Source organism: Pelodiscus sinensis, chromosome 6 (genome assembly GCF_049634645.1).
Source record: "Pelodiscus sinensis isolate JC-2024 chromosome 6, ASM4963464v1, whole genome shotgun sequence".
NCBI lineage: Eukaryota > Metazoa > Chordata > Testudines > Trionychidae > Pelodiscus > Pelodiscus sinensis.
The window spans coordinates 54,359,437-54,385,273 of record NC_134716.1 but is presented as its reverse complement, the minus strand read 5'-3'; the positions used below and the strand labels follow the sequence as shown (position 1 = coordinate 54,385,273).

General features: G+C 38.6%; 1 protein-coding gene across 2 annotated transcripts in view; it reads left to right on the top strand.

The window, feature by feature from the left end:
* Positions 1-25,837, top strand: part of PRDM6 (PR/SET domain 6) — a 96,055-nt gene that overhangs the window by 52,433 nt on the left and 17,785 nt on the right. Inside the window, exons 4-7 of one of the 2 annotated variants that reach the window (XM_075931939.1) lie at positions 11,538-11,665; positions 15,079-15,203; positions 18,572-18,914; positions 21,686-22,560. In XM_075931939.1, the coding sequence (XP_075788054.1) occupies positions 11,538-11,665; positions 15,079-15,203; positions 18,572-18,914; positions 21,686-21,728 (639 nt within the window). In that variant the 3' untranslated portion in view covers positions 21,729-22,560. Of the gene's footprint in view, positions 1-11,537; positions 11,666-15,078; positions 15,204-18,571; positions 18,915-21,685; positions 22,561-25,837 lie in introns of those variants that run through there. The other variant, XM_075931937.1, reaches the window with a different exon arrangement.

The window sequence follows — 25,837 nt, the reverse complement described above, 5'->3', positions numbered from 1 at the left end:
AAAGGACATGGCCATGTGTTCATAAGCAATGAGATAACAAAGGTCAGCTAGGTACCGTAGGGTACCATTTTAGGAATTGCAGTTTCTTCCCATATGAATATGCCAATAATTTCAGTGGGACTATTCACATGAGGAATGGTTTGCAATTTCAGGCACTTAATGGGACTGAGAGCCTGTGCCTTCTTCATTAAGGAGTTCACATATGGAACCCCTCCTTGAGCACACCTGCTGGAGTCTCTGCTGCACCCAGCTGGGCTTCGTGTCAGGTTCTTCTCTTAGGATTCTCTCACATCTTTGATTATTTGTTTCCCTCTTTTCCCCCCCATTATCTCTTCCTTCTTGGAACATTCTTCTTTTTTGCTCATTGCTGTTCATGAGGCTAATGTCTTTACACACTGAGCCCAGTCTGGCAAAATGGTCGATTATTGCACGCCGTGTCCCAGGTAAATGAGATAGTGGAGAAGAGGTAGGAAAACTGCCTCAGCATAGTCTGTGGTGATGTTTCTTCAGCACACTGAACTGTAGCTGCTCTCAACATGCCCTTGTGACTGCATCCACAGGAATGAGGAATGGGGCACAAGATGAATCTTCAAATACTGAAACCAAGCAAAATCCTCTGCATTGGAACCACTGGTGCACTAAACACCAACATTTACTTTATTGTATCACTGGAGCCATTAAGCAGATACAAAAGCATACAATGAGGAGGCCATAAAATGTTTTGTAGGAACTCCATCAGCTTTAATTTACATGTGCACGTGTGCGTATGTGTGCATGTGTGTGTGAGAGAGCGCATTTCATGAGATTTGCCTTTGTGAACTGATGTACATTGTGTATTACAGCCATAAAAGTTACTTTGCCTTCATGCCCTTATCTCTGTGCTGGAGAACTTCTAGTTTATAGAGTACCAATAAAACATAGATTTGGTTTTAAGTCTGTAACTTCACCATGTAGGACCATATTGTTGAGTAATACTAGACCTAATTGTTATGTGGAAGTCTCTTTTACAATGGGGACTTCCAGGTTTCAGTGTCAAAATCGAATGTTGAGACTTTTATTTAAAATCAATAGTTTTATGAACTCATCAGCTTTCCAGAATTAGACCTCTGTTCTGCAGGCCCTCACACAGATGCTTCCCTTTACACAAGTAGTCCCACTGAGGCCAATGAGACTACATGTGTGCATTTGCTGGATTGGGGTCTAAGTGAGAGATGAAGCCTTTCACCTAACATAGACAGTTCCAAACCATATTTATATTTTCATGTGCTATAATCCTTTGAGATACATTAAGTCCAAATAGCTTTTAATATTAGTTGGCAAGTGTTTTCTTTTTTAAAAATGGCTAGAGGATGCCTGCTAGATAAAAGAGAAGAAACATTAAGCAGATATTGCATGATGTACAGTCCATCCCAGAGATGACTAACTATAGAGAAGTGTTTAGGATAGCCTGGGCAGTTATAGATCATTGAATATCAAGATTGATTTCTCTACATTTTCAAAGATGTGCAGAGGCTGCTGGGGAGGATCTCCAACAAACGTTCAAGAATGTTTCATTTTAATTTTTTTCCCCAAAGAGGCCTCCGTCTGTTTCCTCACTGCTCACGTAGTTGGAGGTTCTTTTTCTGCTAATAGTAATTAAGGATATTTTAAGTGCATCTAAATTTTTTTTTGAAACCATTGACTACAGCAGAAAAGTGTGTATAATATAAAAATTTGCAAAACAAAAGATGTTTTAAAAGAAAACTTGACTTTAAGTGACAACAATGACAATCACATCACCTATAGTATCTTACCATCCAAATAGGTGTGATATGTTTATTTTTATCATCACCTATTAATGAATGAATATTTCATCACAATCCAATCACTTTAACACAAAATCAAGGATCTTTGTTTTTTTAAAAAGATATATTTGTTATCTTGATATATCTGTCCTTAGATAGACTTTTAAAGGCATACTTTAAAATGCAAAATATCAGGTTAATCTGTTTATCAACGGGGAGTTGAATTTTGGAAAAGCACTTATAACAGACATTTCTTGGAAAGAATGTTTATATAGCTGAAGAGAAACCTTGAGTAACATTATCAGTGTTTGGTAAAATTAGTTCTGGATGTAATTCATCTATACATGACAATTTTAAATTATTTTTCAAAATAGTTTTATGTTTGTATTTTGATATTACTGATGTAATAATACTTATTCTGCATCAAATTTAAGGTTATTGTACTGTGATGTAATCATAATTTTGTGCTTGCTTGTTTATTATGTAGCTACTAGTGGTTTATAAATTATGTCTTTATCTAAGTATTGCTTTGCTTTTAAATGCTGGGTTTTGGTAGCACCTAGCAAATTTAAACAATTTTTAAATGAAGTTTTTTGCTTGGGGAATTTCCCATATTTGTGATTTGGCATTGGTCTTTTTCATGTTTTGTTTTGCATAGATGAATAAGGATATGACTTTCAAATGTTCACTAAATAGGATAAATGGGTTACCAGGTTAATAAATCAAAGGAGAGAGCAACACTGGCTAAATTTTATAATTATTTTACTGATGCTTCCTCATTCAGTAAGTTCATGTCAAAATATTCATATTTACTAAGCAACTGAGTTAGCTACTCACACACGGTGTACCTTATTTTTGTTCTGGATACGGATCAGAAGTGCTAAATAACTAATAACATATTAAGTGTCAGACACAAGGCATTTTATTCTGTAGCACTAGCTAAGCTACTGTACCACAAGACACTGAACCACATTGCTTAGTTACAGCCCCTGACGGATGTAACTAATATGCTAATACACTAATACACATAGAACATTTCCATTTATATATCTCAAGTACTTAACAAAAATGAATAATCATTATTATTCACATGTTATGTGCAGCCTAAGTAAGTCCAGAGATTTCAAGTAATTTGCATTGTAGAGACCAGATGCTGTAATCCTGATCTATCAAAGCATTTTAGCATGTGCTTAACTTTAACTACATTAGAAGTCAACTCCCTTGAAATCAATAGGATCAATATGGGGCTCCAAAACTCTCTGCCATACAAATTGTTAGTTACTTTACTTAATTATAGCCTATTCTCTTCAAATAAAGAGTGTGCTTGAGTTATCAAAGAGATCAAACCATTGGGAATGCTAGCATGATCCTTATGTCTAGGATCATTGCTAATTATTGTATAAATAGTGAATATTTAAAATTCTAAAAATATTAAAATGTTGAGAAGCGTCTAGAGCTGTTCTAAACGTTTTTTGTTCCATATTTGTCCTAGTGTCCTTGGGTTTTGGTTTGTATTTTTCTCTCAATATGTTTGCCATTTGAAGCATCATTATTTAGTTATTATCTACTGATTAAGGTTTTAACACGAGAGGGCATAAAAATGCCCATCCAGCACTCTAGTTACCATAATTTAAAAAATACAGTGACACAAACAGCGACTTTCCCAAAACAAATAACTGATCTGTGATATCATGTCCGAGTACCACAAATCTCAGCCCTTCTTACACACAGTTCTCTTCTCCAAAAATCTAAATAAAAATATGAGCATTACAATATGTCCTGAAGACCAGGGTATTTTAGCTCCTTTGGGAGGGCTCAGAATTCCATAATTGGAAGGTTCCTTACCAAAGAAACTCCTACAGGCAGCATCCTGTATCTAATATTGAGAGCAATCTTTTGAAAATCTCATCCTTTCTAAATATTATAAATCCCATGACCTTGTACAGTAAAACTCCAGTGGTCTGGCATCCAATGGTCTGGCACTCCTGATGGTCCAGCACCATCTGGAACCTGGAAGTGCTCCGGGCAGCCGGACAATTGGAGCTGCTCTGCCCCCAGCTTCACCAATTCAGCCGCTGCTAAAACTGACCAGTGGATGACTCAGGGAAGCCTGAGGCAGAGCGTGCTGTGCCCCGGGCTTCCCGGAGTCAGCTGCTGGTCAGTTTCAGCAGTGGCTGACTTGAGGAAGTCTGGGGCAGAGCAGATGGGGTGCTGCCAAGTTTGTCCTGCAGCGCCAAGGGTCGCATCCCCCCCACTCCACCCCAGGCCCCTAAAGGTGCTGGATTATTGGAAGTTTACTGTATGTGTCATATGTAGGCCTGCCAGTGGGGGCGGGGGGGGGGGGGGAGGAAAGGGGAGAGGTGTAAAGGGAGTAATTACCATAGGACCCAGTGAGCAGCGCATGGAGCCCACAGCCCTTTAAATCACTGCTGGAGCACTGTCCCAAAGTGCGGGGACATGCACTCTGAGCAGCACTATGGCCTGGTCATAGCAGTATAGACAGTATTGAACTGCAGTAAGTAAAAAATCCCCTACCAATTTAAGAATTAATTTGCAGTTTGGTGTTTTTATCATCTCTGTGATGTCTTCCAACATAAAAGTATACTGTAATTTTAATAGTCACTTTTAGAATGCGAATGCAAAACCATATAAGCTTTCTCTTAAAAAAATTCCACTGTGAGGGCCAGTCTTTCCTCTTTTTGCAAGCAAGGAAAACAAGAGGTCAATTAAGTGGTACACTAATACTTTTTATTGGGCTAAGTGGAAAAATAAAATGCAGGCAGACTTTCAAAAGACACAAACTTTCATTAAGCCATGGAAAGAGAACAAAGCTAAGCAACAGATAGAGAGGAAAGAACTTGACTGAACTAACCATTTTTTCCCTTCACTGTCTCTCATGTGAAGTTGTATTTAACTGCTCTTCTGCTGCTCTCTTCTCTGTGTGCAGAAATGCTCCATTGAAATTCTAACCTGCCATTACACTTATGGTGGCTGTTCAGGACCTTGTACATCCAACAGCACAGGAGGTATATTTTGCCAATACTTGCCATGTTATGGCACAGCTAGTAGCATCAGGGTGCAAATGATTCCAATTTTTCTGAATGCTTTAGCCATGTCTTGTATGGCATATTGTTATTCATTTTATTACTATTAATTGTTGTTATTTTTGTGGCAGTGCCTAGGACATCAGCTTGTTTTGGGGCTGGTGGCTCTGATCCAAGTGGGAGGTGCCAGGTCTCATTTAAATTTAATAGGTGACACACATTCTTTGTGGCATGCACAAAGTGGGCCAAGCAAGGACACAGAGCTCCTTCAGCCCCAACCGGGGAGAGAGATCCTTTGGTCTTGGGGCTGCATCAGGGAAAGATCAAGAGTTCCTCCAGATCCGGGGGCTGCGGTGTGTGTGGGGGGGAACACAACTCCTCTGGCTGGAGGGGTTCTCTTCTCTCCCTGCTGTGGTTCCAGGGTTGAAGGAGCTCTGCGATCCCAGGTACCAAGTGTTTGTGGATACATTTATTCTTCTTTGACTGCTTGCTCATGCCGATTCCATTCTAGGTGAGCAAGCAACCACGTGTCCGGTCGTTGGAGATTTTTGTCTTAGTGGTATCCAGAGGACTGACTGTGATGCCCCCTGGGCTGCCCTGCTTATGCCACAGTATATCAGGAGCCACTGGCCCTATGCTCTTCGTTCCTTCTTACCATCCATGGTGGTCAGTCGGAACATCTCTGACCCTTTCTTCATAAGCAGCGAGCAGTTTCTTCTCTTGTCTCAGCCTTGTGCTCCCAGTTGTAAATAGTTCTGTGTCTGTTAGTTAGTAGATCGGTGTTCAGTGAGTTAGGGTCCCAGCAGGGTGGCTTTGAACATGGGCCTCAAGGCAGAGGAGATGGAGGAGTAGATGGACACATTGTTTAGTATACTCTTGGGCATCCACCCCAGTCCATGTTGCACTGCCAGTGCACAAGGGGATCCTGAACATTACCATGTCCATCTGACAAACCCCATCCTCTACCCCACCCATGTTCCAGAGGGCAGAGAGAAAGTACTTTATACCTGCAAAAGGGTTTGAGTATTTATATAGACACCCTCATCTGGGAAAGTTGGTCATGTCTGCAGACAATGAAAAAGCCCCATCAGTTCCATCCTAAAAATAAAGGCTAAGAGGCTGGACTTTTTTGGTCACAAATTGTATTGCATATTCAGGCTTAAGTTTTGGGTGGCAACCCACCAGGGCCTCTTGGGCCTCTATAATTTTAACTTGTCCTTCACAAGCTCAAGGACTCCGTGGCCCAGGCCATTTGCAATCCTTGTAGAGGAGGGTACCATGGTGGCACAGTATTCCCTCCAAATATCTTGGATGTGGCTGATTTGGCTGCCTGAGTGGTTATGTCAGTAATGGTTATGAGGCACAGTTCCTCCAGATTGCAGACCTCTCCCAGGAAATGCAGGCATCTAGTCAGGATCTCCCACTTGATGGTGTTGGCCTTTTATCCAACCAGATGAGACACAGGCCTCAAGGAGATGTGGATGACTCTTTGCTCTCTGAGGATGCACACTCCTCGGGTGCCCAGGTAGTCATTCCAGACTCCTCCACCACTATGACACTGGCAGCCTTGTCCAAGGCCCTGAGAGGAAATGGGACAATGGATTTAGCTGCTGCTGACCTTTGTCATCCCATTCTCCTGTGCAGCCTGGCTGAGCAAAGCACCAAGGGGGCTAGAAGCACCCATTTTGCCAGATCCTTTCCACTCTTTCCTTGACTGTCTTTTCCCTTACTGTTTGGCCTGGTCGGGGTTAGATCAGATCACGGGGTCATAGACTTAGTGGCTCAGGGCTATACCCTGGTCTTGGATGCATTGGAGCTAAGCTGGCCATTCTTCTCAAGGTCATCTCCCAGTTCCACACAGGTCAAGATGTTATACTTGCCAGTCCTTTGTCCAAAGTCTCACGTAGTGGATGAAGAATGCAGATCGCATACCCTGGACATCAGACAGGCACTGGCCGTCTACATAGCTAGAGTAAAGCCATTCTGTAAGTTGATGCAGTTGTTCATTGTAATTGCAGACAGGATGAAAGGTTGCCCAGGGTTTGCCCAAAGAATATCATCATGGATCATGGCCTGCATCTGTTCCAGTTATGAGTTAGCGAAAGTACCCCCATTGCCCATAGTGATGGCTCTCTTGACTAGGGTGCAGGCATCCTTGGCAGCCTTCATTGCCCAAGAGCTGATCCAAGAAATCTGTCAGGCCACAACCTGGTCAACCATCCACACATTCCCTTCACAGTGTGCACTGCCCGGTAAGCTAAAAATGATGCTGGCTTCAGCAGAGCAGTGCTCCATTCTGCAAGTCTGTGAATGCTGAACCCGCTTCTAGGGATTCTGTTTGAGAGTCAACTAGAATGGAATAGACATGAGCAAGCACTGAAAGAAGGAAAAACGGTTACCTGCCTTTCATAACTGTTACTCTTTGAGATGTGTAGCTCATGTCCAATCCATTATCTGCTCTCCTGTTCTCTACCAGAGCACTTTGACAGTAGCTGTCAAGAAGGAACTGACAGGGCATAGGGCAGTGGTGGGCAGCCTGCAGCCCATGAACAGTATGCGGACCATTGGAGTTCTATGTGTGGGCCATGAGACATTTTGTTTACCATTGCCCATGCACAGGGTTGCGAGATTCTGCCCATTTCCATCCTGGTAGTTTTTTCCCTCCTGGCATTCCTAAACTGACATGCATGCAAAGCAAGGGCATGGTTCAGTCAGCACACCCCGCAGAGCTACCTTGTCCTGGGAGATGGTCTTGATTATGATAATCTTGTAGCCCGCTATGATGGACGTCTACTCATTAGGGCTAGCTTGCCTATTGCTAAGGCCAAAATCACCGATGACCATGCACATGGGCATTTGCACCCCTAGAATAGAGAGGACAAGAGCAGTACATCTTGAAGATAGGGATGTGAACAGGTACCTGGTTAACTGGAACCAGGAGTAGCCCTGTAGATGTCAGGAGCTGGACCCTGCACAGGGGAGCTGGGAGCAGAACCCCCTTCCCCCCCTCACTTGGGACTGCTGGGGCCGGCAAAAAGTGCTGGGAGCCCCAAGTGGGGGCGGGGGGGGAGGGCCAAAAACAGGATACTACTTAATCAGTTAACTGGTTAAACCTAAGGTTTAACTGTTAACTGATTAACTGGGATTTTACGTTTCTACTCAAAGAATAACAGTTACAAAAGATCGGTAACCTTTTTTTTCAGATGGCTCCATGATGCATGTATTATTGTTGAAATGGTGAGTCTAATGCTTTTTTATTTCTATGCATATAACATACGTGTCGGCTAATATGGTTTAATGTGTATAATATGTGTGTGTTTAACATGCTCCCCAAAAGCAATTACATTTAAATTCATGCACATGCCCATACATATTCTGAAACTTATTCAACTGCTTGGATACTGTAGCTTTTTGTTTTGTTTAGTAACAGTTTTTCATTGCTTTGTCAAGGATCACTTATATGCTATATTATCTGGTTTGCAAAGACTATTATTTTATTATTTTAATCGTTATTGATTATTGTATTATGATAGGCCTCAAAGGCTGCAATCAAAGATCAGGACCCCCTTACATAGGGTGTATATACATGCAATTAAAAGACAAAACCTGCCCTGAAAAAGTTGACAACATTAGCATTTGATAAAAAAAAATGGAGGAAAAATGAACAGGGTGGATGAAACAATTATATGAGGGATGAGAAGCACCAGTCTCAGCGTACCAACTACCAAGCTGTGGTCTCTATTATATCCTGCTCTGAACACATCTAGTTTATGTGGCAGTATTGATGGCGTTACTGGATAGAGGTTGGTCATCTGCCTTTCATATATCTCCATTGTTTTCTGGTACTCACTTTGACCTATATCTGGGCTCTGGACAAGAAAGCTGGGACATTAATATTCTGAAACTAAGGGAATATAATTGCAAAATCATCATACAGTTTTGCACTCAAATGTGAGTATATAATCTCAGTATCTGTAAAATAGCAATATCCTATTGCATAGAGATAAATAAAAAAGGAACAAAAGTCATACCATATAAATAACTCACATACAGTAACCTCTTGTCTGTATCTGAATTGTATCAGTGTACTACTTATAATAAATTATAACTAACTAAAGAGAGGAAATGTTAATGTAAAACTAACAAAGGAGAAAGGAGACAATGAATTGATTGGATTCCACTCCTGAGAGAGGCAGTTGGGTTCTCTAGATGGAATTAAGGAAAGAATACTTAAGACTTAAGGACAGAATATTTTCACCATGGCAGCTTCTTCTGGACTCTATTAAAAGTAATCCCAGAAGGTATGGATAAGTGAACAGATAAAACAGTCAGAGGTATGCAGGAAATGCTATTTATTACAATTTATCTATAAATGATGGGTCCATTTCCCCTCTCACCTGGTCTGCTGGTCTCATCCTTTCATCTCTATCTTTTAGAATTCATGGCATAGAGGAGGATATTAGCCTATGAATGAGATTTTTTGCCTCATTGTAAGCCCTGTTGCTATGCCAGGTACCATATAAATGCTTTTAGTAAATAAATAATAAACATTGTGTAAAAAAATGTTTAGGCAGATTTTGCCAAGATGGTTCCAGCCAAATACTGTTAGTCATTAACTTTTCCTTCTCTCACTCTCTTTGTGGGCATATTTCCTGTACAAATTTTCCTCTCCATTACATACGTTTTATTCATTGTAGCGTATTTGCCTATATTTGCACAATAAATTAGCATGAATTTATATGAAAAGGGATGTCAGTTCATGTTTATGTTAATTAATAACTAGGTACCATACTTGGAAAAAACAACAAATGAAAACCATCATGAACGTTTACTTGTCCTTTTTAGACATAGGTCTTTTTTCCAATAAGACACCCTTAAAACCCCAAGGATCCCTGCTATGTTCACCTAATTATTCCAGTAATTCTTAGCTCTTGGGTTAGCTGACCATCCAGTCAAGAAACATCCGGCATAGTTCCATCTTCAGGAGGTTAAAGCCACTCATGACTAACTTACAGGGGTTACTATAGAAGACTCACTTTCCCCTTCATCATCTCCTAAGCTTTGTTTCCACTTACCAGGAGAGCAACACTGCAGAGATTGATCTCCCGGTGTTCAATTCTTACTAGACCCTCTAAATCAACTACTGGTCATGCCCCTGTTGATGCTGGTACTCCACTGGGTCATGAAGAATAAGAGAAGTCCCGCAGTAGGGATGCCATGGAAATTCAAACTAAGGTATATTGACTCCCGCTACACTATTCACATAGCTAGAGTTTCATATCTTAGTTCAACTTTGTCCTCTAGTGTATACCTAGCCCCCGTGATTACATCGCCTCTGAGGAACTCCCAGCCTTTCCCAACCAGAAGCAAAGAAACAAGGCCATGTCTCCCACATGGTAGGGTACTTTGATACTGCTAGGCTGGCCCTGTTTGGTGCATTTAATATGTGTATGAGTTAAAGGTTTTTTTTAATGATGATTGAGACATATTTACTTGGATTTATTTAATATCATTTCTGGATCAATCCTCCCAACATAAAATTGAGTTTATGGAATTGATAATGTGCTTTCTTTTAAAATCTTCAATTCAGTTTAATATATGTGTTTCTCCTGTTTTATTAGCTGAACTAGTTTTTAAAAGGGCAGGCTATTTTTAGTAGGCTTAGATGTTTTTCTGCAATGATGTCATGAAACAAAGTGTTCTTAGAGGGACAAGAATTAGTAAGTGGGCAATCTTGACAGGTCCGGAGCTCAGCTTTGGTTTGGATAAGCACCCAACTTTTTGAGTGTTGATCTGAAACTTAATGAAACTATCCACGTGATATGCAAAATTTGATTAGAAAGGCCGTGCAAACTGGGTGCATCACTTTAGTTTAGGTCTTTTGGTTCCAATCCCAGTCAGAACTCATGAGTGCAGCTGTATATGAAAAATAACAGCAAACTAAAAGCAAACCTAAAATTATCAAGCCTCCCAAGAGTTTTGATGTTTGGTTCTAGAAGGACCCAGTAAGAAGGGGGAAGAGAGACTTTTTTTTCTAAACCTCAGATTGGTTTTCCTGTCCTTTGCAGCAATGTCACATTTAAAAAAACATAAATCCTTCAAGACTGGTTACTTATTTGCTACCTCACAAGTTGCATTTTTAAAGGACTCTTCAGGGGGATTTTTTTTAAATTACTCTTTCAGTTTCCACTTCTATTAATTTTAATATTTTGAATCTTAGAACTCCCCAATTATTCAGTATATTCTGTATTATCCTCTGTGCCCATCTATCCTGAAGTACAAGCTTTTGCTCTATCTGAAATGTGAAAGAAGTGATCCTTGTTTAGGGATTACTCACCCTTGCTCAGCTGTTCCAGCCATTTCAAAGAAGCCTTTGCATCCAGATTTTCTTGTTTATCTGGCAGTTCATTATTTAAGGCTGGCCTGTCAAAATAGGTTAAATATTCTTTGGGAAATATGGTCACATCTTTGAGACACCACAAATATGTTTAATATAAAAAAGATTGGCTTGATAAGAAAAACATGATAAACTTGCATCACCAAAAATATTTCTCTGCTATTCCATTGGTATTTCTAAGGACATCAATAAGCAGTGACACATCTCCTGGCAATAAATTTCTGGAACAGGCACACAGAGACACTGGCAAAGCAGTGAAAATGATTGCTGATGATTCTTTCTAACTACTTGGCCTTCTGACCTCTTCTTCAGATATATGACCAAGATGGGACACTACAGCACTTTATTGATGGTGGGGAACCCAGTAAGTCAAGTTGGATGAGGTATATCCGATGTGCAAGGCACTGTGGGGAGCAGAACCTAACAGTAGTTCAGTACAGGTATAGTATGCCTTGATTTATTTGCCACAAGAAAAAATACTTGAAATGAAAAGTCAGAAGTGTAATTATCACCAGGTCACAAACAATTATTGAGCCTTCTTGAATGGCTTCATTTTGTGCAGTACAAACTAGTGTATGTATTTAAAGGCTCTTATGTTTGGTTGTCAAAAACTGGGGGAAGGGAACGTCATTTAGAGCACATGCTGCATGGTTGATTCTGATCTCACTGATGTTCCTGAAGATTTAAACTCTTGTTACATTAAACGAGGAACATGCATGCAGATCACATTGCACAAAGCAATCTGCACATCCTTTGAGTAGTCTTAGTAGACTGCTCTGGAAAGAGTAGTTTGCTTGGTGGCTTTGTCCTGTACCCCTAATAATAGATCATTATGATAGGGGAGAAGGACAAGGAGAGGGCCTCATTTAAATAGAAAACAGCAGAATTTTGAACAATGACGACTGTTTGGGGCCATTTATGACCCAAATATGCCTCTTCTAAATGCACCTGGCAGCCAAGATGGTCTCCTGGCCTGTGCCAAAGATGTTAATAGCTAGTGGAGGTTAAAAAAAAAAAGAGAGAGAATGTGAAAAAGAATATGTAAAGAAATGGCTTCCATTTCTTCCTCTACAACCTCCGCACTGCCCTCCCCAAAAAACCCCTAGAAATGTACATGTATGATTACATGAATTATATATGAATATATTAATTCAGCCATAACAAATCTTTCCCCTTCAGAATCAGAAAGAACTGTTTGGCTTTATTAAATGCTAGCAAGTACATCAAAGAATGTTTGGGAACTAAGCTGAACACTCCTGCTGTTGGCTATTTATTTTGGGTTTTTTAATGACCATTCTTAAACTTATTTTTAATATTTTAAATATTTTAATAAATGTGAATGCAAACAAAAATGAAAAATACACCCAGTTTGATTATTTTCTTCTAGGGAGCCATTTTAACAATGATCAAATGGCCCAATAGCATTTTTCAACTTTGTTTCTGGCTCCTTGTCAAAATGAAGTAACAGTTCAAAGAAGTCTATATGACAATGCTTTATCATATTGCAAACTTTTATTATAGTATTAAATATTTATATTTTTGTTATAATTCTGGTGGTTCATTGTCTGTTTAAACTATGATTGTGTTTGCAAAGAGGACTTTTGGTTGGTAGTCCATACACATTCTGAACCACTGTGACAACTGTTTGTGTATGGAAAGTAGGTGTAGAGTATGTGTGTGTGTGTGTGTGTGTGTGTGTGTGTGTGTGTGTGTGTGTGTGTGTGTGTGTGTGTGTGTGGGTATACATATAGATGAAAAACTTAAATGAAATATGGGCATGAGAAAGTCGTTACACATCTGTCAATATTAAGTATATTTTACAACTCTACTTTCATGATGGAGCTTTTACTTAGAGTTCCCTCTGTTGATCTGTTTTTGATTACTTCAGATCTTTGTAAAATGAACTACAAAAACACAATTTAAAAAACTGGCATCCATCACTAGTGACTGAATCCAAGTGTAAGAAAATAGAAAAGTTGGACACTGAAAAACTGGTCTAATTTTTATTGTACATGGACGTCCTCCTCACAGAAAGTCAGCTGGTTTAAATTCGTTCTGTTATGATTTGTAATATCTAAATGGAATTTTCTTCAAAGCGCTCTTGATTGATTGACCCTTAGCTGAACGTTTTGTTTTTATTTTGAGGCTGACAATAATGTTTGTTGGCATGTGTTCTGCTTCAACTGCGTTGGGACGCCATGAAGCTATCTTTATGAGTCATCCAACCACAATACTAAATACATGTCAGCAAAGGAAATATTATCCGAAAAGGGAAAAATCCCTTTGATGTACTTCAGCATGCAGAGATTTCTGCGAGTTTTGGAAGCTCCGTATGCTTGTAAGGAACGGTGTACACTTACACATTTTTTTTCGGCATATTCCTAGCTTCACAGACCACCCATTGCTCAAAAACAGTTCAGCTCTTTCAGCGGCAGAGTGTGTCATTTGGTTTTAGCACGTTCATTTGCTGGGCTGCTGTGTTTATGTTAAGGGAAGCCAAACTGAGAGATGAAATGTTACAAGGGTGAAGTACAAAGTACACTCGATTTTTCTCAAGTTAGGAGATGCTGGTGATTTATAGCATGGCTCCAATTTTGATTTTTATGTAACAGTGGAAAGAATTAATAACATGTACAATTTTGGGAGGAAGAGAGAGAGGAGCAGAGTAAGAGAGCAAGACAGAGACACGAAGGCAAGAGTTTTTGTCAGATATTCATAGAATGTTGGGAAAAACATTCTGCTTAGCTAGCAGTGCCCTCCTGAGACAGGGTGGCAGTAAGCGAGGAAAATAACAAGATAAATGAAATTTTTGCAGCTGCTAGTAAAATATTGAGAATCTGCACTTTTTTATTGATCTTTATGATCCTGTTGCCAAGAGCCACTTTGCGGTGACAAAATATGTTGACAAGTGCATATCTCACTGCCATGAAAAATGTGGCGAAGGATTCTCGTTATGTCTGCAGTGTTATACAAGGAATAAATTGCACAGCTATGGCAAATTCTTTACAGAAAGGCTAAATTTAAGGCCTACCAAGTCTAAACACTTTTATCTTGAACTTCAGGCTAATATTTCTAGCAGTTCTTCTCTGAGAAAACCAGTTAAGGTCTAACTTTTTAAAAAAGTCTCTAGATATTTTTCTGTCTTACGCAAGCTGTTTTTAAAATGGTCATTTCTTGGTACCTTGCCTATATCATTTTGGTGTGTAATTGTTCAGGCAGAGTGGAATGCTCTTCTTGTATGTATTGAATTTCAATCGATTTAATATAAGGGTATTTTACTGTTCTAGGCTTAAGCGAAAAGCTTCAACAAACCCAAGGGATTTTTAGCTCCTCTTCTAGATGCTGTATTCTGATCTCACAGTTTTTTACATTTGTGTAACTCTAACTTCATTGGAATTACTCGAGTCATTTTCACCAAAGGTATGTCTAAACTACATCCCTTTTCTCAAAAAAGGGATGTAAATTAGACACTTCAAAATTGCAAATGAAGCCGGGATTTAAATTTCCCGTGCTTCATTTCCATAATGGCAGCCGCAGGGTTTTTTCCCGAAAAGAAAGAAAAAAGGCCATTTAAACAGGGATCTATCGAAAATAAAACCCTTTTTCGGAAGATCCTGTACTCCTACTATCATTACAAAGTAGCTTTAAGCTGTTTGTTATCCTGTGTTACAAGCACTTATTGGAGTTCTACATTGACGAGATGGATTCAGGGTTACTTAATCAATGAGCTATTCTTTTGGGATAACTTGCAGAAATTCTTCCAAAACCATGAAATTCCATCAGAATAGAGCATATGGTAAAAGGAGTACTACATGTTTCTAAACTGGGCTATTTTTCTGTTTGTTATGAATAGGTCAAATATATTCTACAGGGCCTGTATAGATATCCCCAGAGGCACTGAACTGCTGGTGTGGTACAATGACAGCTACACATCTTTCTTCGGAATCCCTTTACAGTGTATTGCACAGGATGAAAACTGTAAGTATTGTATTTCTAACTCTATGTCCACAATTCATATTTCACAGTTAATATCTCAGTTTTGTTCCTTGTGTTTCTTAAGAAGTATGAAGTGACCCTTGGATATTTATTTAAGGAAAGCTTGATGATTACAGAAAAAGGCCTGGAGTCTGAAAACTCTTAAATGATTCTGAAAACCCTTAAAATATACAACTTCAGTGGAACAACTTATATGAATAAAGCTTACGTACTGACAAGTGGGCAGGATAAGACCTAAATTTCAAGGCATCCGCCATGGCATAGCAACGTTGAAATCACTTCTTATTAGGGATTTATTGCCAGTTTATTCTTAATTTATTTCCCCAACCCTCTCTCTAGTTGACAGTTCTATCATAGAATTTTATTTCTTGCCAAAAAGATAACATAATGTGATCTTTCCTGCCACTCTCAATGCTGCTTCATTATATTATTGTGGGGTGTATTGATGGCGGCCTAAACTGGCTGTTTACAGAGTTGGAGTCCTTGTGGTGAGAGAAAATGCTAATTCCTTTATATAAAGGCTAATTGCAAATCACCTGATATGATGATGAAACCCCCCCTCCTGTCACAGCTATTCCCATCTCTAGTCATTCCTCTCCAGTGCCATTTTGGCCCATTATGAATTTTTGTGTAAAGCCTATAATTTATATCACAGACACAATTATGCAAGGTGCTATGTGTACTTGTCTTCTGTGCTCAGCATCTCATAGGGTTGGTGTGTGTGTGTGTGTGTGTGTGTGTGTGTGTGTGTGTGTGTGTACACGTGTGTGTGTGTGTAGGACTCCCTTCTTTCAGCTTGAATCAGGGGACTCTTCCATTTTGATAGTCACAAGTGTCTGTGTGGTGGAAGAAGCCAGTAATAAAAGTCTGAATGACCTTGATTGGGTTAAAATGACCCCGTCGTTGCCAGCACATAATCAACTCTATGCTTCACAAATACTTGGATATTGTAAGAGCTAAACTGAGATGAAGTTGTGTCTCTTAGCATCTGAACCAGGCAGCAATAAAACAGCAAGATACCAGGGATTAAACTATCAAAAATAAACATCCTTATTCATTTGGAGTTTTCAAATCTGTTACACTTGAGAGGCGTTTTAAAGACATTACATTACTGGCCATAATGTTTAGCACTAAAAAAATCATCATCTCCAGTGGATAATACAGAAATATAATTTGCATTTTTATGAGTTGTACATTACAAAACAATTAAAAAATGATACAGAGAACAAAACCCCATCACAGTTAAAACTTTAAATATTATCACTACAAGGGAAACCAAGGACTTTCACCCATAAGTTAGGGAGACTAACAAGAGGGGAAAATAATCATCTCTGTTAGTAGGATAGCCCCAACCCTATGTATAACCTAAACACCATAATAGACTTTGTGCTGGTCCTCTGCACAATGATGAATTTCATCCCCTATAAACTGTGACAATTTAACTTCGCTATTTAATTTCATTATTTGAATCTCTTGATGGAGGTTTTAAGCTTACAAATAAAAAAACTAAATCTTCCTTGTGTGCCAGAAACTTGGAGGAGTGTTATGAAAAGAAAAGTTTATATTTGACAGGCTCTTCTGCATATGTTGTGCCATACACCTAAGAGCGTATGTGTACATACACCTTAGTGTATATGTGTTAAAACATGTACTGCAGTGCACATCCTTCTGGGGTGGAACTCTACAAAATCATCAATGTTTCATCAATCAAAACAAATATAATAATCCATGTAATTTAGCTTATTTGTGTCTAGGCCTATCTATGATGCTATTCACTGTACAATCTGAGAGCCTATTTTATGAGTAAAGGAACTTTATTATTTATAGTACCATAATAACATGGGTTTGCACTGAATTTTTTATTTCAGTAGTTTTAGTTTTAGTAACTATTCAGACATTAGTCACAGTCATTCATTGTACAGATCATTTGAAACTGGTACTGTGTCTCAACAAGATATACTCGTATTCAAAAAGTAAATCTATATGTGTGTATGTATGTGTGAGAGAGAGGGAGATTCTCAAGTGCAACCTTGAAAGAATAGTATGGTTGCAAATCCAAGCATTCAAAAGCTATGAAACACCAGAATTTAAGACATCCATGTGACACTGTGAATTATAGTACAGTTTTTCAGTACTTAATCACATACTATTTTTTTCACAGAACTCTTGCCTCATTCAATGCACAAGATGGACAGTGCTCAAGAAATGAGGCAGATTTCAAATATTTCTTCTGTGGCTATGTCTAAGCTGCAGACCTATTTTGGGTTACCAAAAATATCCTGAAATAGCTATTCCTTATCTTTTGAGCATACCCGTTATTTCAAAATAGATTTCAAAGTAATGGGTGCGCTATTCCAGCATCCCTGTAATGCTCGTTCCATGAGGGATAAGAGGCATTTTGGAATAGCACTTTATTTTGAAATTTGGTGCTGTGTAGACAGTGCCAAATTTAGAAATAAGCAATTTTGCAAATTGCGTAGCTTATTTTGAGATAAGGGTGCAGTGTAGATGCACTGATCATATGTGATTCCCTATGTCTCATTTACTCATTTACATCCAAATGTTGCACTGAATGCAGAATTTTATTTTCTTGTGTATTAAATTGTGTTCTTCATCAAAATATGTGTGCGTCTCACAATCCATAATTAATCTAGCTTTTCAACACCTTTGTGAGGTAGGGATGTATTAGTAATCCAATTTTATCAGAGGGGAACTGAAATACAAAGATATTTAGGTATATATTTTGCAATGTCTCATGATACACTAAATCCTACCAGCCTTAATCATGCAAGCAGACACAACGAAGACTCTGGCTTTATATTATATGTATAAATGAGGGTGTAATATTGCCCTTTAGTGACTACCCATTTATAGGATAAAGGAACTATAGTTGTAACAACTAGGATTCTGCTTTAACTCAAGTGTCAGGGGTCTGTGTTTTGGGGATTGAAGAGGAAGGGTTTTGAACCAGCTCTGTCTGTGTGTGTAATTTATCTAGTAATTGTCTGGTTTTTGCAACACAGAGGGATTTGATATAGTGAAAGACCAGCAGAATTTTCTCTTAGTTGTGAATCCTATTGTATCACACTTCTAAACACTCTTGTCACTCTTCTCTGGACCTTTTCAAATTCTCAGCTTTTTCCTCAAATGCCTTCCTTCATGTCAGAACCAGCTTCCCCATTCAGAGTGCATTCTCATTCCAGCCCTTTTAATATGTATAATAACGTTAACGTGTTTGAATGGAGTTAGCAGAAAATTGATTTTGAATATTTTGGGTTTTCTACCCAAATTGTATTAGTTTTAAGAAACAGTAAAGCAGATCTTATTTACTTCTTTTTGTTTTCTCCCAGTGAATGTCCCATCGACTGTAATGGAGGCCATGTCCAGACAAGACACCCTACAGCCATTTAACAAAAGTAGCAAACTACCCCCTGCCACTCCACAGCGATCCATAGTATTTCCACAGACTCCATGTAGCAGAAATTTTTCTCTTCTGGATAAGTCTGGGCCCATCGAGTCAGGATTTAACCAAATCAGTGTCAAAAACCAACGAGTTCTTGCAAGCCCAACTTCAACGAGCCAACTAAATTCTGAGTTCAGTGACTGGCATCTTTGGAAATGTGGGCAATGCTTTAAGACTTTCACCCAGCGGATCCTCTTACAGATGCATGTGTGTACGCAGAACCCTGACAGGTAAAACACAGGCTCTTTATTTCTGTATCTTTTGGTAGCCAGATACACTGCTTTGCTTTTGTCAGACTGTTATAATTTCCAAAACGTATCCGTTATTAGGAGGAGCCTGTACCACATAATTCACCTGAAGCTGTGTGAAGTAAGCTGATAGAGGCCATTGCTTGACTTCACAATTTGTAAAAAACATTTGGTACCTAAATGCACAGATAAAAGGAAATAGCCAAGAATATGCTCTTGGTTTCAGACTGCCTTGGTACATCTGTTAGACAGTTAGAGTGAACAAAACAGAAGGAAATTTTATTAATATTATGAATGGAAAAAATGAGGTCAAGATAATCAAAAGTCTCTTTGTCTTCCAAAGATAATATAACTTGCTGTTCAGTAGCTGTCATAGTCATTTCAGGGTTCACCTATAGTGTGCAATGTGTATGAACTTAATTAAGTACTAAGAGGTAATGAATTGGAATTTTTTGCTTAGTACTATTTTTCTTCGGAGCATGCAAACCCATAAATCGTGGAAAGCTGTCAAAAGGAAATACCTACTCCACTAGTGATGTGGAGGAAAACAGATGCCACTTATTCAATAAACTAATATCCACACAGAAGAAAAATGTTGACTAGATACCTCAGAGTCAAAGTTGGTTTGAAAGTTTGTCAATAGAGAATTTTATGGCCATGAACTGAGGATGAAATTTAGCTGAACAAGTGAATTAAAATTTCAGGTACTCTGACCAGTGGCATAGTAGATATAATGGAACTATTATTTATGAATCAAAGCTGGTTTATTTGACAATCTTGATAGCTGGCAGCACAAAAGACAAAAATCAAATTAATTCAACAAAAAAAGACTGCCTGTATTTTGTGTCTCCTTCAGCTGTAAAGCTTGCTTGAGTAAAACAGTTGAATCTCCTGGAAAATTATTTTAAATACAGCACTCAAAAGCAAGTTACATTTGACCAAAATCCAATAGAAGTAGGTAGCTAGTCATAACATTAATGTATGTGTATAGACACATATATGTAATGTGTATGTTTGTGTAATAAGCAGGGGTGGATATAGGGCAGGGCGAATGGGGCGGCCGCCCTGGGCCCCGTGCTTAAAAAAGCCCCGCGCATGTGCCGTGGCGCCACCGTGCATGCGCATGGCGTCACGGTGCATGCATCGTGCCAAAGGGGGGGCCCCGCGGAGTTACGCTGTCCGGGGCCCCGCAAAACAGTCATCTGCCCCGGTAATACGCATATATCCACTGCTGCAGGATGAAAATAGATTAATTTTAAAGTGTGTATTGTAGTACTAGAGTCCAGAACTTAATCTGGAATTGAATTTTGAGAGTTGCTAAAATTTTGGATGCAGCAAAATATTTTCAAGTTTCTGTGCCCTTTAGCGATTTCTAAAATGCATGCTGGCTCCAGTAAAAACAAAGTACTGTTGTGTTAAAAATATATAATTGTATTGACAAATAGCTTTTATTGCTATTTTTTCATACTATACATTATGTAATTTTCTGTTAGCAGCCAACTTTCAAATGCCTCCTGAGTTCCCACAACATGTGCCGTAACCAAAACTGCCAGAGAAAAATATTTTCCCATAGTTTCATAAAATATTGTTTGGGATTTTAACTACATAATTCCCAACTGTATTTGTTGGCAATATTTTGAAAATATAGGAGTTAGTACTGTGAGTCAGAGATCTTGATTCCAGTTTTTTCTGGGTTTTCATATCCTTAACTAGAAAATACTAGTATTTAAACTTATGTCATATCCAGCCTTTTACTCCCAATATAAATGGTATTAGACAAGTATAAAGCTAGCAACATAAGAACTGGAAAAGAGGCATCTTTGCTGATTTCTAGGAACACCTCTTATTTCTTAAAGTAATGTACAGGATTTCCTGGCAACAAGAAATCAAGGTGTAAATTGCAAAGGCTTGTTTTCCTGTCAGTCTTTGATAACTGTATGCAGCTCTTAAGGTTTGGATTTTCTTTCCCCTATCTATCCCACCACTCTCTCTGATAAACAGCTACATGTTTGTTGTCAGACATTTGTAAACACACCAGCCTCTGCATCTTTGATGTGAGGGAAGTAGCTGGCTGCCTTCTCTAGCAGAGGCCATGAGACTATCTAGTCTGGCATTGTGTTTGTTTTTCAAGCAAATGATCAACTATAGGTGGTCAAAACTGGGAAAGGATCCTTGAATGTAGATATGATCCCCACTTCATTAGTGTGAAATTTAAGAAATGCAAACTATTTGGGATTTGAGAAATTCAAAGAAGGAAATGACTTAAAATCTCTTTATCTCAGAAGATATCTGAATGAGAGTGGCGGATAAGATAAGAGTGACAAAGGACAGAAAATAAAATGTTTTTCAATCAGCCTCTGTGAACAGAACACTGTTCAGGAGGCAAAACTTAAATGAATGAATATATACTGGATACAAGTGAACCCAAGATGAGGAGAATCCCAAGTTCTCCCTGAATTTTCTTTGAAGTTGAAATTAATTAAGATTTTAATGAAAGCTTATTTGCCCCTTTTATTTCCTTTCCTTTCCTTTCCTACTGGTATTTTTTTTCTGTTTGTTAAATAATGTAGAGTTTCTCTGGAGTCACTTGATGGGGTGGGGAGGTAAGATCTCAATCCATCCAGATTGGACCCAGGGACCATCCAAGCCTCTGAAGTTTTCCTTAAACTCTTGCCCAGACAGAGGCAATTTGACCCAGTATTCCTTGAACCAGAAGTCAGAAATCCCTTTTCTCTTCTGTTTTTCTGCTGCAGAAACTCCCAACAATCCCATTTGGGGGGCTCCAGAAAGGGGTAAGCGAAAGCCTTCAATCACAGTGAATCATTTTCAGACTAATATTTTCATTTATTTTTTAAAAGTCAGCAACAGTTCTCAGAATGACCAGTTTTTATTTACATCTTTCTTTTTTCTCTCTTTGATTGTCATGTACAGTATGTAATAGTGTTAATGGAGGGAGGATGCCTGCACTTCCCAGGTGTTTCTTGTGGCCCACTTTCATATTCAATGTGTATGTGTGATATTTACTCTTGTTGATTGTCAGGTATTTAAGCTGATGATTGGAGGGTAGACATGATACGTGCAAGTGTGCCCTTAGTGGATGGATTCTGATGTTATCTGGCCCTCATGCTCTTTGTTTCCTTGAAGAATATTAATGTACCCTTAGTTTTGCTGTTAAATTTCAACAATGAATGTCTGGATTATTTTTTTAAGGTTAAGTTGTCAATTTAATTGATGCTTTTCTCTAGGCACCATGGCGCTACCAGAATTGGTATTTTTCTTGCAGTACATTTTTCTTTGTAGGATGTGTCTCTTTGGCTGTTGGTACTGTTGCCCTAATCAATTAATTAGTTTTTAAAAAAATCTATAGCAACCAAACAAAAAATGAATACTGTGAACAATGTCTGTTTCTGTTTATAGAGTGACTATGGAATATTGTGCAATTAAAGCAAATATCATGCTGAATTGAACATTTGTTCTTGCATACTCCTTTCAAAAAGATCTGCAGGCTTCCAGCACTTACAGTTGTTAGTAGCAAAAGATGCACAATGTGGTACCACTTCCATATTGCTTCAGAAGTTTAGAAATACGTGAGCTATTTTGTTCTTTAATCTCTCCCCAAATATTTATGAAATGATAGCCCCAAAAGCCACAAAATGCTTGATTCTTTGATCCTTACTTGTACCAAGCCATTCTTACTCATGTTTGTAGTCTTGTTGATGGCAAGAGGGCGACTCTGTGAGTAAATGTTTCAGGAGTGGACCTATAGTTAATAAATATAACAAAATGCATCCGAGCCCTGAGAGTACTTCAATATGCAGGTTAGATCTTAAATGTCACTTTGCACAATCATGTCCTCTCAGTTCAGTTCAGTTAGGAGTCTGTGTACCACACTCAGTGCTTTATAAATACTCATGGTAACTTCACAAATTCCATGTGATAGGGCCCAAGGCAACTGATGAGTTAAAACAAAGCAGCCACGATTGGGCATTCCCTCACTCATTCTGCCCCTGTGCAGGGACTATGACAACATCTTCTTCACTTCTCTCAAACAGTCATTTTGGGCTACTCAGAATGGCAGCTGGAGTGCATCCCAGACTCCTTGGTACGCATTTCCCCCCTCATTAACCATACAAAACAGCAGATTCCATTCAAATGCCATAGCCATTCAGTTATGAGGAGGGTACTAAGACTACAGCCCACGACTGCAGTTCTGCTTCAAAACCACTGATGTGTGTGTCAGAACAACATGCCTTACTTTCATTGACTCAGGTAACATAAAAGCACCAGTGATGCCTGAATCGGAGTCTTCCATCTTCTCATAAAACTTTGGCGCCAAACTGCTTGTTTAATGGGGAAAGCTGCAGTGTCCCTCTCCCTGGCATTCTGACATCATGCAATATATCTTTTGTTTTTTTCACTAGCATCAAGGCCCTACACTTAGCCTTCTGACAGTGAGAAATGCATCTGCAGCTGTGTGTCAGGTATTCTCCCATTGGATAGCACTTCTCTAGCTGAGGAAGCAATGACACTGATTCACCATTTGGCTTGGCTGATTTGACAGTATTTCAATGAAAGGTTTACTGGTATTCAGATACTCACTGTTACAAGCAACTCCTCCTCAAAAGATTACACTGGAGCGCTGGGAAATACATGAAGATAGTCAATGAAACTGTGTGAAAAAGCCCATCAAAGACCAGCTCATCATAAAAGAGAAAAAAATTGAGAATTTCAGTAGAAAATAATTGAGATTTTTTTTCAGGACTCTGATCAGACACTCTGTCATTCAAATATTTCCTCCAATTTATGACGGAGACGGTGTAAAAAAATAGAACACGTGTTCATATGAGTTGAATTAGTCCAGGAGTTCTGCCCTTTTGGATCCAGATGGCATGTTGCAATACGGAATTTGTGGGCACAAGAGAGAGAAATCTTTTTCTAAAACAAGACTAAAAAATGTTTCAAACCTATGTATTTTTTTGTTTGGGGATTTCTTCAAATGAGAAAACAGTAAATAAATGGTCATATTCTAGTGCAAACTCCCCAAAATGTTACACAATTATTTGGATAAACATACATACTTTGAATAAAATTCAGTTATGTGCAGGTGGCATATGACTTTGTGCTGATCATCCATAGAGAATGGACTACCAAAGAGAAGCAAATTTTAGTGATTAGAAAAGAAAACAGCAATCAATAGTGGTTTCAACAGAATTTACACAAGAGACAGGTTTAAATTACATTTAAAAAACCAACGTTCTTAACTATGTCTGTGACCTTGGAAAATGTAGTTTGAGAATTTTGTAAAACCTTAGATGCCAGAGATTTATCCATACTTAAAGAAATTACTTTCAGTATTATATTTTAAATGTCCAAGTCCATAGTTTTAACATTCATGTACCCAGGGGAGACCCTCAGATCATAGAATCATAGAATACTAGGACTGGAAGGGACCTCGAGAGGTCGAGTCCAGTCCCTTGCCCTCATGGCAGGACCAAATACTGTCTAGACCATCCCTGATAGACATTTATCTAACCTACTCTTAAATTTCTCCAGAGATGGGGATTCCACAACCTCCCTGGGCAATTTATTCCAGTGTTTGACCACCCGGACAGTTAGATGAGTAAGGGTTATCAGATTGGTTTCTAAAGGAGAGACATCAAGGGTCCCTAAAAGCTGATGATGTAACTCTGTAGAATCTACCTCTAGAGGTGTAATGTTATCAAAGCTAGGTTACTAAATGGATGTCTAATACATGAGGCCAATGAGAGCCATATAATTTTGTCTGTTGGCATAATTTGCCTCTTAGGTAAGGTGATGTGCCTTCTTTGAGTTTTGGGGAAAAGAAAATGGAAAAGCAGGAAGGCACATGGCCTAATGTGTAAAGAGAGAGGACTGGGAGATAGGACTGCTGTGTTCTTTTTGTTGATTCTCAGGGATACCCTGTGCCACCCTATGTTCATTTCTGTGTTTTAAGTTTAACCTTCCTTAAAATTGGCATAATAATACCTAACTCTTGGATGTATTTGTTAGGCTTAATTAATGTTTCTAAAGCACTATGAGAGCCTTTCTGAAGTGCTACAATATAGAGATGTAAAATAATTACTGTTACTATGTTAGTACTTCTAGCACACAGTGGTGGGAAGAAAATTCTAGGAAAGATTTTTACAAGAAAAAAGTTTCTTGGGACTATATTTTCATATGCAGGTGGATACATTTCACCTATAAAACATGCATATTACAATTTATATACATGCAAACATATATCTATGTGGAGGAAGGTATTCTTCATATGTTCCCATTCATGCATAAAAGTAAAAGTGCAGAAAAATTCAAATTTGTCTGCATATTTGCTTGCTGGAGCATCCACCCCAGGTCAGTTAATCTCTTACCCATAAGGGTAACTTAAAGCTCATGGGCAGTTTATTTGAAGTCAGTGGCACTATTACATGCTTACATTTATACATTAATGAAAGAACTTTGTAAGTATCCACTTACTGTAAGCAGTCCCCAATATGCAGAATTGTGTTTTTGAATGAGGGATTGTGAATGGGGTTGGAGCCATGTTTCAGCTTCAACCTAGATGCCTCTTTTTGAAAATGGAGTCTATGAAGTCAACAGTTTTGTTTTCATTTCATTAGTCCTATTATTATCTCCATGATCCTGAGAATAAGGGAGCCACCATCTTAATACTCTTTTCAGGATGGAGCAAATGATGAAACGAGGATAACCATTACATCAAGGACAACCCTGCTCTGGAGGTGTCCATGTAGTCACCAAACCAATTGTCCCTCACTTTCACTACTTTTGCCCTGCTTTCTTTTTTTAAAAGCAATATATTGATTTTTTTTCTGTTAAGTAGAGTAAAAATGGTTTTTATACTCTCTTCTTGGAAAATACCATAAAAT